Source organism: Solanum dulcamara, chromosome 7, assembly GCF_947179165.1.
Source record: "Solanum dulcamara chromosome 7, daSolDulc1.2, whole genome shotgun sequence".
Taxonomy (NCBI): Eukaryota; Viridiplantae; Streptophyta; class Magnoliopsida; order Solanales; family Solanaceae; genus Solanum; species Solanum dulcamara.
This window is the reverse complement of record NC_077243.1, coordinates 9981955-9997304: the sequence shown is the minus strand read 5'-3', so window position 1 is coordinate 9997304 and position 15350 is coordinate 9981955. Positions and strand designations below refer to the sequence as shown.

Sequence of the window (15350 nt, the reverse complement as noted above, 5' to 3'; positions counted from 1 at the left end):
AGAGCCTTGCTACTGCTGTAAAGAAACACTGGAACATCTGCCAATTAGATGTGAATAATGCTTTTCTACATGGAGACTTACATGAGGAAGTATACATGGAGGTAACACAAGGATTAGACATTCTAATCAAAGGATTAGTCTGCAAACTTAACAAGTAACTTTATGGTTTGAAACAAGCAAGTAGGCAATGGGATGCTAAACTTTCTGATTCTCTCAAGTCCAGAGGTTATACTTACTCTCTTAATGACTACTCTTTATTTTACAATAAGCAAGGGTCCTCTATTGTCTTCATAGTTGTATATGTGGATGGCATTCTACTCATTAGGACTGATTTTGAAGAAATTGAACAACGCAAATGTTTCATTCATAATCAGTTTAAAATCAAGAACTTGAGTAAGCTACATTACTTCTTGAGATTAGAGGTCCTGTATACAAAGATTGATGTGCTCATCTCACAGAAAAAGTTTGTACTTGATCTTCAAAATGAGTACCAGTGCTCTCAATGTTCTAGTCTTGCCTCACCTCTTGATACTACAATAAAACTAATAGCTAATTAAGGAAAGCCTATATTAGATCCTAATTCATATAGAAAACTTGTTGGGAAGCTCAATTTTCTGACTAACACCAGATTAGATATTGCCTATGGAGTCCAACATCTTATGCAAGATCCCAGAGAGCCATACATGTAAGCTGTTTCTCACATACTCAGGTACTTTAAGAAGGATCCAACATTAGGACTACTTATGTCTCCTATTGATGACTACATGGTTCAAGCCTTTTGTGACTCTGTCTGGAAAGCCTGTCCTGATTCTAGAAAGTCTATTATTGATTATATTGTGCTGCTAGGATCTAGTCCTATAAGTTGGAAATCCAAGAAACAAGAAACTATTTCCCTTTCCTCAGCTGAGGCTGAGTATAGATCCTTTAGGAAAGTGGTTGGGGAGCTAGTTTGGTTGAGTAGACTATTTGATGAACTTACCATTCCCAGAAATAGTCCATTTCCTATATATTGTGACAACAAGTCAACTTTACATATAGCTAAGAATCCTGTTTTTCACGAGAGAACCAAACACACTGAGATTAATTGCCACTTTGTGCGAGCTAAACTTCAGGAAGGTCTTATCTCTCTGCATCATATTGGCACTGGTGATCAACTGACCGACATTCTTACCAAAGTCCTCACAGGTTTCAAACATTCTGCTGTTCTAGACAAGTTGGTTGTGCTAATCTCACCTCCAACTTGAGGAGGAGGGGGGGATATTGAGATATTTATTGTATGATTGTACATATTAGCTAGATAATTATAAACTGAACATATCAGCTAGTTAGTTAGAGTAAACATTAGCTAGTTAGTTAGAGTTTGTAAGTTTGCACAGTACGAGTCAGTTAGTTGGTTAGGCTCAATTAGTTAGCTGGAGTTTGTTAGTATAAATATATGCTCAACAATTGTAATCTTCTCTCTATTCATTCATCTAATACAAGTTAGAGAATTCTTCAAGCTTTCTACATTTTCCATCAATGGAGCTCTTGCAGATTCCACCATCCTAGGTGTGTTTCTATCTCTGCAATCATAAATTCGACAACTGCCACACGTTCTTCAGCCACCACCATCAATGCCTTCAATTACTAGCATCAACCAACTTCACCCTCACAATCACTATTACTAATACCAACTGTTATTATCACACTAATCACTACAACACCAATCATCTCCACCATTACAACTATCACTATCACTATTGCTAATAACTATTATCAACCGTTACCACTATCACCTCTACAAATTATCTTCACCATCACTAATGAACATAAATATTTTTAATCATATAATAATTTTATTTTATTAAATTTATAGTCTTCAAATATCTAATTGCTTTTTCATTCAAAAGAATTAGATATATAAACTATCTCCTTCATTCTACCACGCCCTAAACTTTTTGAGAATATAAACTATACGCTCAAATATCATTACCAACTCAAATAACAATGATTTTTTGATGAAATTGCAGACCGGGGAAGGAATCACTCTAGAGCAATGACCCTAAAAAAATGCAAATCTGCTAGTTTTGTAAGCCTTAATTTCCTGAAGTGGAAGACATCAGGCCGAGGGTACTTAATTTATAAAGTTTAGGGGTGAAAGCTATGTGCTTGGCACGTCTTGTTTTTCTGTCGCAAGATTTTTCACAGAAATTGACATATAGGAAAAAATTGTAATTATCTTTGATAATATAAGGATCTTTTTTGTTCACTAGGATAATCTTATGTTTAGGCCATAGTATATGATGATTTTAGCATTTAAATTTGAGGGGCCTTATTTTATTTATTTTATTTTTAGCAATAGTGGGTTATTTGTGTTTTTTTAAAAATAAATAAATATTGAGTATTATTTATAGAAAATGTAATTTTTTCATATAAAAGAAAATAATTATTAGAAGAAATTTGATATATTGGAGTACTATTTCTCAAAAAAAATTAATGGGCTAACTATATTATTAATAAAAAAATAAATTATTAAAAGAAATTGATTATAAAAAATTATCAACAACATCTTGTCTGAGCTAGAATAATAGACTTCATAAAAATAACAATTAAAATTTAGTACTTGAGCTGCTCCAACTTATACACGAATTCTACTTAATTAATTCGATTTTTTTAAACTAATACAAAAATATTATATTATATACATTTTAATTGGCAGGCTTGAACATCCATTGTGAATCCATAGTGAAGGACTCTAATTCATCCTTTGAGGTGACTATTTATCTGAAATTTTGTTCCTAGTTATTTCCTCTATTCTCTATTTGTTAAAAGTAAATTTTTATTTATTTATTTAGCTAATTAATTAATTTTTTTGGTTATTTTGTTTTAATAGTATTGTTATCATTATAGTATTATATATTAATATATAAGCGAGGATTAACCCACAACTCACAATCAACACGTGTCTGATAGCAATTGGGTTAAATTAGTCATCTAATTATGTAAATATCAAGATAAATAGGAGGCTTGTCATGTTTTTTTCACATATTGGCAAAGTTACCACTTGTGTTCTTTGTCAATCTGCCGCATTCGATAAGTTTCACCTTCTCAAACTCTCTTCTTCGGTATGTATCTCTCTGCATTTTTTTTGATTGATTTTTAGTCTATTATTATCGAATTGGTAATTGAAAATCGTTATTTATATGATTCGATTCATCTACATTTGAGTGTGAATTACTCTCGGATTGTTTTTTGTGCGATTTTTTGTGATCTACATGCTTTCAATGTGCTTGAATTTCCTTGGGTAAGGTTTATGTTGTTTGATATGTTTTTCGACTGTAAATATAGAACACTAGTAATTTAGGGGGCATCGGGCGTTAGGTCATATAATTTTTTATTTTTTGGGGGGGAGTCAACTCTAGAGAATTCTGAATATTATTTTTCATTTTGAAAATAAAATTACTTTTTCAAATACTTACCGTTTTCATGGACATGTACTCCTAATGAATTGTTTAATAAAGGTGACAAGTAAAAAAGATTAAATTCTAATGAAATACACATTTAGTGACGTATTTAGATATATTTTAATATCGATAGACACATCTTTTTAATATATTTTATGATTTTCACTATTTATATTTCAACCAAATTTAGATTCTTCCATAATAAGCAAAACTTTTCATCTATTTCCGAGAACACTTATTGTACTAGTACTGAAAACACTTATTTAAAATTAATTTTGACATTTAAAAAAAAATTCAAGCATCTTTTCTATTTTTGTTTGTTTGTCTGATTTTAATTATACATAGAATTTAAGAAAATAAAATAAATTTGGATCTTGCTATCTTATATTAAATATATACTGAATGTAATAAAATATCTTTTAATTTTATAGTCTTAAAACATATCACTAGGATAAGAGAGAGTTGCCCGATGGGTAGGCACTCGTCACTTCCAACCTTAAGATTGTGAGTTCGAGTCACCAAAATGAAAGTTCATAGGGATCTTAGAGTTGTGAGTTAGAGTCATCAAGGAGCAAAAAGATGAGAGCTCCTAGGAGTAGTAGCAATGGGCATGGTATGGTATATACCGAATTACCATACCATACTAAAATTTTTGATACCGTAATTTTGGTATTATGGTATTTGGTATAGTATATGGTATATATTTTAAATTTTGTTGATATTTGGTATGGTATTTGGTATTTAGAAATAACATACTGAAATACTGAATATCATATCAAAGTATATACTTACATAAATAACATATCTATATTATTAAAATACTAACAAATATGTAACCTTGTATTAGTATAAACTAAATGTTTAGAAGTTAAAACTTTGACTACTTTATTTTAAATGAAATGTATTTTAAATGTAAATGATTAACAAAATGTGTTCTTTGTACTTTCTTTTGAATATATTTTTGTACGTGTGTATGTTTTAGTATGATACAATTGAGACCATTTTTTGAATCGTTAAAATCATAATACTCTATTATATGAATAAATATTAGTTGAAGTTAATAAACTATGATTATCAATTTATCATACCGCAAAATATTGAAATTAAACTTCAAAATACGAACCATACCAAATCAAATTAGTATAATAATAATATAATAATTTTAAAAATCGAATATCGAAAAAGTTTCAATTGCGATACCATACCATGTACATCCTAGGGAGGAGTATAAAAAAAATATATATATTGCTAGAAAAAAAGACGAAGGAAAGAGGACATTTATCTTTTTAAGTCGTTTCAAAAAAACTAAATTGAAACACGGAGTAGTTTTTATTACAAAAAGGAAGGTATTCAGTTTTTTCGTTTGCGACTATGAGAAGGTTTTGGAGCCTTTTTCCTACAAAAAGTGACTCCCTATATTCTCTATTTTTGTACTTCAAAATTTACAAAGATTTCTCGAAGTTAACATACATTATAGTTTAAGCAGTAGCAATGGATTACTCCGTCGTGGAGGGTGGCGCGTCCCTCCGTTCGCCGGGTACCGACGCTACAAATCGCCGTGTTTCTTATTTTTTCGACTCTTCCATTGGCGAATATTATTACGGCCAGGGTCATCCAATGAAGCCTCACCGTATTCACATTGCACACAATCTTATTTGCAACTATAACCTTCAAAATAAAATGGAGGTAATTGAACCGTTTCCGGCGAGTAAGGAGGATATTGGGTGGTTTCACTCATCAGACTACGTCGAGTTTCTATCTTCAGTTTCGCCCGAGAGTCTTCATGATGATTACAATTCCACCCAGCTTAAACGCTTCAATTTAGGTTCGGACTGCTCGGACTGCCCTGTTTTTTATGGGCTTTTTGATTTTTGTCAAGCTTCGGCTGGTGGCTCCATTGGAGCCGCTGTTAAGCTTAATCAGAAAGATGCTGATATAGCCATCAATTGGGCTGGTGGGTTGCATCATGCAAAGAAAAGTGCAGCTTCTGGATTTTGTTATGTGAATGATATTGTTCTTGGGATTCTTGAACTTCTCAAGGTTCACAAGGTAAATACTCTGTTTTTCTTATGTTTTTTTTTTTTTACTATTTCTATGTATATGATGAATATGTTATACGTTTTTGTGTATTCTTTTCGCTATTACTGATGTACTCTGTTTCCATTGCTGTAAATATTTCATGGGTGTTCATGTTAGCTCTGATTACTCTGTTTCCCTTATTTTATTTGTTTCAGAAGTAATGTAACACAGGCTGTTTTTGTTCTTCTGAAAAGTCGAGCTGTCTGTGTTTTATTGAGAATTGATGCTTACTTGGTCGAAGGCTAGGCACTATTGTAGACACAAAATTAAGGTGGTTTGCTCTTAGTTGAGGGGCCTTTATTTGTTCATATTGTTGTTGAGTCTGGCTTGGATTGGCTTTGATGTATATTAAGAAACGAAATTTTGAATCTGCTTCTATCTTCTAAGTTTGTAAGCAATATGTTAATAATAGTATTGAGGATGCGGAAAAGGATTATAGACAGGAAGACATTATCAAACCCAGTATAATCTTACGGAGTCCAAAATTCTTTATCCGATTATTTAGAATTGGTACTTAGTTGATCACTCATTATGTTTGTGATTATTGAGGATCTTAACTGATATGATTTCCATTATTGTTGTCAATTGTCTATAAGGCCATAACTGGATAGTATCTTTTGCTTCGATGATCTCCTTTTCCAGGAGAAGTTCTTATTATGAACTATTGTTCCTTTAACATGCTCATCGTTGTTGTGCAGCGTGTACTGTATATAGACATTGATGTTCACCATGGAGATGGAGTTGAGGAGGCTTTTTACACCACAGATCGGGTTATGACAGTGTCTTTTCATAAGTTTGGGGACTTCTTTCCTGGTACAGGGAATATCAAAGACATTGGTGCCAGTACCGGGAAGTACTATGCCTTAAATGCACCATTGAAAGATGGGATTGATGATGAAAGTTTCCGTTGTCTATTCCGTCCTGTTATCCAAAAAGCAATGGAGGTCTATCAACCTGAAGCTGTTGTTCTTCAATGTGGTGCTGATTCACTAGCCGGAGACAGGTTGGGTTTATTTAACTTGTCTGTCCAAGGCCATGCAGATTGCCTTCGATTCCTCAGGTCGTTCAATGTCCCTTTAATGATGTTGGGTGGTGGAGGTTATACGATTACAAATGTTGCTCGCTGCTGGTGCTATGAGGTGAATCTCTCTATCTCTCCGTTTTGGTGCTTCTTCATGTCTTTGGATTTTCATCTACTACTTTTTACTCGTCTTCTAATTGTGCTAAGGTTGAACTTCTTCAATGTTTACAGACAGCAGTTGCAGTTGGAGTAGAGCCTGATAATGATTTGCCTTACAGTGAGTTTTACGGGTATTTTGCCCCTGATTATACTCTTAAACATGAAGCATTACCCATGAAGAATAAGAATCCGCCCCGGGAACTGGAGAAGATCAGGTAACCTGAACATTATTCTTTTCGGCCTTGCTTTTAGTGAACTGTCAGAAAATACTATCTAATAATGTTCAATCTGTATAATGTAAATAATGTAAATGCTGTTTTCATTTTTCAATCTTTGTGAAGCATTAGCCAGTGTGAGATCATGAACAAATCTTTGTGAAGCTGCAACCGGTGTTGGGGCTACTATGTGTTCGTACAGTTACACTAGGTGTCATGTTTGTCAAAGAGTTTTAATTTGTTTAGAGATTTGTATGTCAATGTAGGAATAACTGTAGAAATAATTGCGAGATTTAAGAACCCCTAATTTATCTTATAAGATAAATTATTCAGTAAAGGTCCAAATGGAGCGGAATAAACACAAAGGATTTATATTACTAACTTGATAGAACTTTTGCATCAAATTGATAGCTCCGCGGTAGCCTTAGATATAAGAAGTATTTCTGTCTTAACATTCAAAACTATGTTGAACTGGTACAATTTCAAGCACACATTTGCATCCCTCACTGTCACACAAATAAATTCAACTCGAAGGATGTTGCTAGATTCTATTTTAATTATTTGTTTATGATGTTCAACTATTTGCTTTTCCATTGTCTTGTTTGGAAATAGTATGCGGAAATTCCCTTTTTCTTGTATCAATGTAAAACTACTGCATTTTCCTTTTCATGGCAATTTTCTTGTTTCATTTTTTTTCTTGGCTAGAATTTGAGATGATGTTATTTAACATGAATAGTTGGTGGGTGCAGGAACACGTTGCTGGAGCAACTCTCGCGTTTACCCCATGTACCTAGTGTTCCATTTCAAGTGACACCTTCCATAACAGAAGTTCCAGAAGAGGTCAGCTTTAGTTGATCTTCAAGATCATTTGATTTTCTGTGTATATTATCCGATCTGATCCTCGTTTAACAATTTATGTATGCAGCGAGAGAAAGACATGGATCAAAGGGCTAAACCAGGAATACATATGAACCAGGATTATGATACTGATGAAGAGGAAAAGTCAAATAACAGAAAGTTTAGTAATTACTACAATTACTCCAACAGAGAGAACTGACATGAGGTAGGCCATCAAGGTTATGTTTGGGTGCGCATTGGGTTAACCTGCTCCTCCTGCTATTTTCCTATGTAGTTTTAGTGCCTTTAGAAATTGCAGTATAATTTGTTTTTGCTTGAAACTGAATTGTGTTGTGGCTTGTGATGCAGGTTACTTTCATTACAAAGTCAAAGATGAGGACATGGTTTGATGGAGGTCTCTGAGGCTAAGCTCTTCTACATGTCTATTAGCAAATACTCTAGTTAGGATGAGAAATGATAGAAGCTCATAGTAAAGACGTTATTTGTAGTGGCTTAATTGGTGATTGTACTTTGTCTATTTGGTGAATAGAGATTTGCGCATAATTTGAATAGAAAAGAATAATCAGAAAAATATACCTTGTGTGTTGTTTTCAAATCTCTCGCAAAAAGAATATATGCAATTAAAAATAAAGTTGCACAGGGATACAAAACAATTGGTTACTCATTTATTTCGAGAATTAGTGGTCTGAATTACATGTATGGAGGTTTCTTCTAATAGGTGGTGTTTGTTTTGAGAATTGTTAAAATGACTTTGGAAATTGATATATTTTTTTTGTTTGAGGCACCAAACAATTCTCATAGGAACCGTACTAGCTCACTTGGTTTACAATCTGAAATCTCATTTTATTATTGAGTAATCGATCCTCCATTATGTAATTCCCTCTGTATATCTCATTTTCTTGCCCCTTATCTCCTATTTTTTAATTTTAAAATCCCCTATAGTTTGAGCTGAATTAAAAATTTATAGCTATAGTTTGATTAATTACGATTCATAGTTAAATGTTGGAAGGAGGAGAGAGGTGAGCGACATTTTTGAGAGAGTGCGGTGAGAGGCGAGAGAGAGGATGCATATATGTTGTATTTGTTGTATCAGATTGTATCACAAATTCAATTAATATCAAGTGTATTTGTTCTTGCATATTCACTTTATATCAACTATCAAGTGTATCTGTTCCTTTTTTTTTTTTAAATTCTGTATCAAGTGTATCAACCATTATATCACTTGTATCAACACAGTATGTTAGGATGGAGGAGAAGAGTTTCTTCAATAGTGAAGAATCTTGCATAACTGTTCGTTTTTTTTTTGAGTTGAATAAACTCCTACACCTGATTATCTTTCTTGATCACTTCAGAAGAAGAATAAAGGAATCATACCGTGAAATCTCAATATAGATACAAAGACGGAGGGGGTGAGAGAGATCGGACAAGGAGAAAGAGGATAGAGAGAGACGAGAAAGGGAGGGGAAAGGCAAGCAACAATTTCAGAAAAAAAGAGAATTGTTATAAAACCTTCCGCATAGCAATATAATGTAATTCTTTTATACTATAGTTATATATATTGTAAATAAATAGCAATGTTGCCTTATCATGTAATTTTTTCCTACCAAGAAAAATTACGACCACCCACTATTAGAACACTTTATAATTCTTTATATCCTTCGTTTATAATTTGATCCAAAAATATTTTTATCGTCAATATTTTGGTATAAAAATGTCTCTATTATTATTTAATGGGTCAAAAATGCTATTCTAAAAATAAATATATATATATTTTTTTGAACACATTTTTTTCCTAATAATATTTCTTTTATTAGCAAATGTTTATTTTACTTCAATTAGAAAAAAAACTAAAAAATTAAAAATATTTCTTATTCCTTAAAACATAAAATACATGAAATTATTCCTTTTTAATTGAGAAAATAAAATTACGAAGAATTAAAATAATTTCCTACATTTTTATTACTTAAAGTGGTTTAAAAAGAAAGAAAACAAAAATAGAGTTTCTTAAAAGTAATATTTTTATAAGAAACAAAATTTGTTTTTTCTTAAAAAAGATATATTTATTCGGAAAATAGCATTTTTGACCCATTTTGTAATAATAGGGACATTTTTGATCTATTAAATAACAGACATTTTTGAATCAAAATATTGATAATAAAAATATTTTTGAATTAAACTATAAATGGAGGATATTTTTTTCCTATTAAATAGTGTAAGGGCATTTTTTACGTTTTCCCTATATTTGTTTTTAACAAATTTCTCAAAAATTACATAAAATTTGGAGTCCCGTTTCTGATTTTCTCGTTTGGTACAAAATTCCTAACCATTTTGGGCCTCTGTATTTTCATGTCCTTCATGGGAGGTGGTTTGAAATGTGCTGATGTTCATCCCGTTCCACTCCCTTCTTTCTCAACTCTCAAAGCTGAAGCTTCCCATCTCAAGAACCAAAGAGCTTCACGCTTTCATAATCAAGACTCATCTCTCACACGACCCATTTTACGCTACAAGAATCCTAAGGTTCTATGCTCTAAACAACGATATCATCTCAGCACGCAATCTGTTTGATAAAACTCCCCACCGAAGCATTTACCTCTGGAACTCCTTAATTCGAGCTTATGCTAGAGCCCACAAATTTCGAAATGCATTTTCGCTGTTTAAGGACATGCTTCACTCTGAAATTATGCCTGATAATTTCACTTATGCATGCCTTGTTCGAGCCAGCTCTGAGAATTTTGATTTGCACAGCTTGAGACTTGTACATGGAGGGGTTGTTCTCTCCGGGTTGCAGTTGGACTTTATCTGTTGTAGTCAACTTGTTAGTGCTTATTCAAGATTAGGCTGTATAGCTGATGCGAGCAAGGTGTTTTCTGGGATAACTGAGCCGGATTTGGTTCTATGGAATTCAATGATATCAGGTTATGGGTGTCTTGGAGAGTTGGAGGGGATAGAATTGTTCAATAGAATGCAGAAAAATGGGGTGAAGCCTGATGAGTACTCAATGGTAGGCCTGATTATGACTATAGATGATTCTAGTGTGATGAAAATAGGTGAAGCAATCCATGGATTTTGTTTAAAACTTGGTCTAGAGTCAAACGATCATGTAAGCAGTCTTCTTGTTAGTATGTATTCTAGGTGTAAATGTATGGATTCAGCATTAAGCGTCTTTGGTAGACTTGTAGAACCTGATTTAGTTACATGGTCTGCTTTAATAAGCGGTGTTTCGCTGTGTGGGGATTGTGTCAAGGCCTTGGATTTCTTCAGAGAAATGAATATGAAAGGTGGGAAGGCAGATGCATCGCTGATAGCCACTGTACTGACTGCTTGTTCTCAGTTGGCAAATGTGCAACCAGGCAGTGAGATACATGGTTATTCTTTTCGACATGGATATCACTCGCAGGTTATGGTCTCCTCTGCTCTACTTGACATGTACTCAAAATGTGGGTTCTTGGAATTGGGATATCAAGTTTATGAGACTATGATTTTCAAGAATATTGTTTCATACAATTCAATTATTTCAAGTCTTGGTTTATATGGACTTGCATCTCATTCCTTTCAGATATTCGAGAAGGCACTGGAGGAAGGGCAAAAACCAGATGAAGCTACTTTTTCTGCACTCCTTTGTGCATGTTGCCATGCTGGTCTTGTCAATGATGGTCGAGAATATTTCAGAAGAATGAAAGATCAATTTGGAATCTCAGCTAACACCGAACATTATATTTACATGGTAAAGCTTCTTGGAATGGAAGGACAATTAAGAGAAGCTTATGAACTTGTCCAGTCTCTGCAAGAACCAATTGACTCTGGCATTTGGGGGGCACTATTGTCATGCTGTGATGCTCACAGAAATTATGAGTTGGCAGATATTATAGCTTGTCGTCTTTTTGGTAATAAGCTAGAGAATAGTAGTTACAGAATTATGCTTTCAAATATGTATGCTCGCGATGGGAGGTGGGATTTGGTAAATAAGTTGAGAGTAGATTCTGGATCAACAAAGTCGAAACTTCCTGGAAAAAGCTGGATTACTAGTAAAAACCATTCCTTTGAAAGAAACTCTTGAGGTGTCTCTGCGACATCTTGCTAGAGTTAACAGTTGTTGAATCTAGAATCAGAAGTTGCGAGAGGAGGTAGGATCTATCTAATTTCCTTGTCATGAAATGAATTTTTATCATGTAATTACATACAAATGGAAAAAAAGAAAGATGAGTTGGACCCATTCTGCACTCAACTTGAATGATTCTGACAAGTTATGGAAGGTTCATATCCTCACTTCTGTGTCTTCTTCCACCAAAAGTTTTTCCATGAGTAATCCATAATTACACAATCTGTAATTATCATGTTAAAGACATGATGTCAACAGATGGTTAGGGCATGATAACTGAAACTTATGTAAAACTAAAACATACAAGAAATGGCTTCCGATCTTTGTTGTTCTGCACTATGTTGATCAGTTATTTATCAGACCTTAGTTAATGGATGATGAAGACCTTTTCTTTCTTTAGGTCTCTGTCATTAATGAAAGCCCAATATGCGTGATTTCAAACTGATGGCCACTTTGACTGCTCAAGAATGGTAATCATTTCATCTTGTAAGTTTGAGACAAATTCGCCGATCTTTGTAATTGTATTCATGGTCACCGAAATTTTGTCTGATGGTATGATGCAGCCATGAATGTTTAGGTAAAATAGAGGAAAGCAGAATTCTTCCTCTCTTTTTTTCTTCATTTTGAGAGTCATGGCAACCTCTCTCTTTCTACCTACATTCAGATTTCAGGGACTTATCCACTCTTCTCAGAGAGAATGAGAGAGAGAGAGAGAGTGAAAGAGAGAGATAACTACTAGGGAGTTATTGCTGTTTGTTGCCTATTCCGAAAAGTGTGTTTCATTTTCGTACTTTGTACATTGGTGGAACTTGTGTTGAAGTGTTTACAAGATTATGCATCTGGGGTCTTTATGGCTTTGAGACCACTGGCTTGTTTGTTACTCTGTACCCTTTAATTAGAAAATTTGTTGATCCTCCTAAAAAACTAGAGTGTTAAAGCTAGATCAACATCTATTACTTCTCTTGTTTCACCATTAGTTTATGAACGTTGTTACCGGAATCAATAATCATCCGTGACTGACAATTAAACTTTTCCCACCTTCTCTTCAATTGTTTGCAAAAATATCTATTCTGTTACTTAAGGTTTTATCAAGGATACTTGGAATTCACAACTTTGTACTTCATGGTAGGCGAGGGAAAAATATAAAAGAAATCACAATGCTGTGCTTCTGATTTAATAGGTAACCTGTACAGGTTGTTGTAATGTCTCACTTTATGTTGTTCATTTGAAGTGTGGATAAAATCTTAGCTGTTGCATAGTATGAAGGAAGTTATCCCTTTGAATGGATTTGCTTAGCATACGTTTGGAAGAATAATCATCTTGCTAATACCGCTGCATGTGTAACACGCCATGAGAAGACTCTATTAATAACATCTTAAGAATTGCTGAGGCTTCATACTTCGAACAAGTATGTGCGCTGTTGATATTGACATCTTTTAGACCATTAACATAAGTCAGTGAAAAATGTCTCTAACATGGGGCAAGGAGTATATTGTCTGCAGGCTCAATTCTCTTCGGTGCAGGCATCATGTGTTTCATAGTCCCCAATCAGAGGTAGTAGAGTTGCGTTTGCTAGCTTCAAAGGCTCTGAAGGACAGACAAAGTTTTCTTTGTAAATGTGATATGATAAATTGTGATATCAGCTGAAATTTTTACTTGGCCAAACACTATAGAAGGCATTTAATAAGGAGAGATATTTAACTTAAAGAGCCAGAAAGTGGAATAAGTAGGAGTTGAAATGCCAGAAGTCATAATCAGGACTGGTTCTCGCCATCAGTGCATTTAGTGTATGAACAAGACCATTTTCCTAATCAATTATATTCTAATCACTGCATCTTGATTCCTATTATATTCTATCAATAATATCATTAAACTTTAGCTCAATCTCAAACAAGTTGATCCTTCCACATTTTATTGCCATAAAATTTGAACAATATATGCATGTGTAAATAGTTTGTGGGAGTCTTTTGGTGTGTGTAATTCCATCCCATTGTCAATTGCTATATCCTACATCTTCTGTTGGCATTGTCTGTCTTTTCCATGACAGTGTGTTAAATCTTTGCTAAACTTCATTTATGTTAATTGAACTTTTGAAATTTTTTAAGATGCAATTATTTGAAATGCATTTTTCTTCAAATTGCTATACTTGCTAAAGGAGACCAAGTGTGCTTAATATATGATATGGGTGTGTAAGCTATTTGATATAGTTTAAGTATGCTGTAATTTTTATTATATGACCAGTTGCTCAGTCAGTATTGGAATCCTAACCCCTAGATGCAATTTTAGTGTTCTTACTGATTGCTATCTAAATGTTGCATAAGCGAACATTTGCGTTGGCGTTTTAGAACTCTTCTAAAATGCACACTTTTAAATGTATTAACGGTGCATAAGCTGATAGATAAAAACAGTTTTCTCATATACCCTTTTTTCAGTGTCAATGGCACTTACGAGTAACTTTGCTAGTTGCATCACTAACATACTTTTCTTTCATTTTGCGGAAGGGCATTGATGTTTGAAGGCTTGAAGAAATCCTGGATCATAAATTCAGTCGCCTGACCATTGCTACTTCGAGTTAAAGGCATCACAGGTTAGAAACAGTTCTCCTCCATAAGAAGGACAGCTAGTTGCTTCTGTTTGTTCAGTTGTTATCTTTGTGCCTCAAATTGGTTGCTTCTCAAAGACCCAAAATTATTTATAATAGGTAAAAGAAGAAAATATTATGGCAACTCAAATCATCAAAGCTAAAGTTAATATTTGATATTGTACTTATCCTTCTGCAGAGCTGGTACCTATGCTGCATATGATGAGATCCTTGTAACAGCCTCTTCCTTGAACCCTGGAAGACAAGTTGTTAAAAGAATTATCAAGATGCATACATTTAGCATTTAATTAAAAAATGTTGAAGTCCGATTAGAAGTTTTGTTGCCACAGAAACGTTGAATTTATCAAAGGAAAATGGCCTAAATTGTCAAATTGTGTTAAGGATTTATTTCTTTTCCCTTTTCACTCTTGCAACCACTTAACTAAATGGTTGTACTTATCAAGTGCTCTTTTTAGTGCTTTTTTTTGTGTGTGTCGATTTCTGCAGAAGTACATAGGTAGTTCTTTTCTGGATGAGAGGATTATCTACATTTCCATTCTTGTAAATGACAATTTTTATAACGGTGGTTTCGAGGCCAATTTTCACACACCTCGACTAATTCCACAGGATACCTGCCACATCCCATCAGCAATAGGTAGTAGGTAACTCTGTCCACTAAGGCTAGGACATATGGGAAGAAATCACCTAGTGTTTTGTCCTCTTGTAAATGACATATCTTTAAAATGATTTTTATGTGGTAATGATTGGAAGAATTATTTCATTCATTAAGTACCTGGTTAACAAAATCATCAGGCTTCTCCATCATGTTCCACTGTATTCGTTTTTGCATTTAGGTTTGCTTCTCTACAACGAGTACATTCTGTCTGTCTCAAGT

At 33.7% G+C, this 15350-nt stretch overlaps 2 protein-coding genes across 6 annotated transcripts; both read left to right on the top strand.

Moving 5' to 3' along the window:
* Positions 1-4798: 4798 nt before the first annotated feature.
* On the top strand, positions 4799-8334 carry LOC129896079 (histone deacetylase 6-like). The gene is made up of 6 exons (XM_055971897.1): positions 4799-5492; positions 6221-6661; positions 6775-6917; positions 7667-7757; positions 7843-7980; positions 8124-8334. Exons 1-5 carry the CDS (start codon positions 4935-4937, stop codon positions 7972-7974), a joined length of 1365 nt encoding a protein of 454 aa, XP_055827872.1. The 5' UTR covers positions 4799-4934; the 3' UTR covers positions 7975-7980; positions 8124-8334.
* Positions 8335-10036: 1702 nt separating this feature from the next.
* Positions 10037-14933, top strand: LOC129896761 (putative pentatricopeptide repeat-containing protein At1g64310). 5 transcript variants are annotated; one of them, XR_008768035.1, is made up of 5 exons: positions 10037-11172; positions 11332-11899; positions 12275-12344; positions 14376-14461; positions 14655-14933. XR_008768035.1 is itself a non-coding variant. In XM_055972723.1 (2 exons), exons 1-2 carry the CDS (start codon positions 10156-10158, stop codon positions 11830-11832), a joined length of 1518 nt encoding a protein of 505 aa, XP_055828698.1. In that variant the 5' UTR covers positions 10037-10155; the 3' UTR covers positions 11833-12041. The 5 variants fall into 5 exon arrangements, 1 of the variants encoding a protein (XP_055828698.1); XR_008768033.1 differs by having other exon boundaries at positions 12275-12360; XR_008768034.1 differs by lacking the exon at positions 12275-12344.
* Positions 14934-15350: the final 417 nt, after the last annotated feature.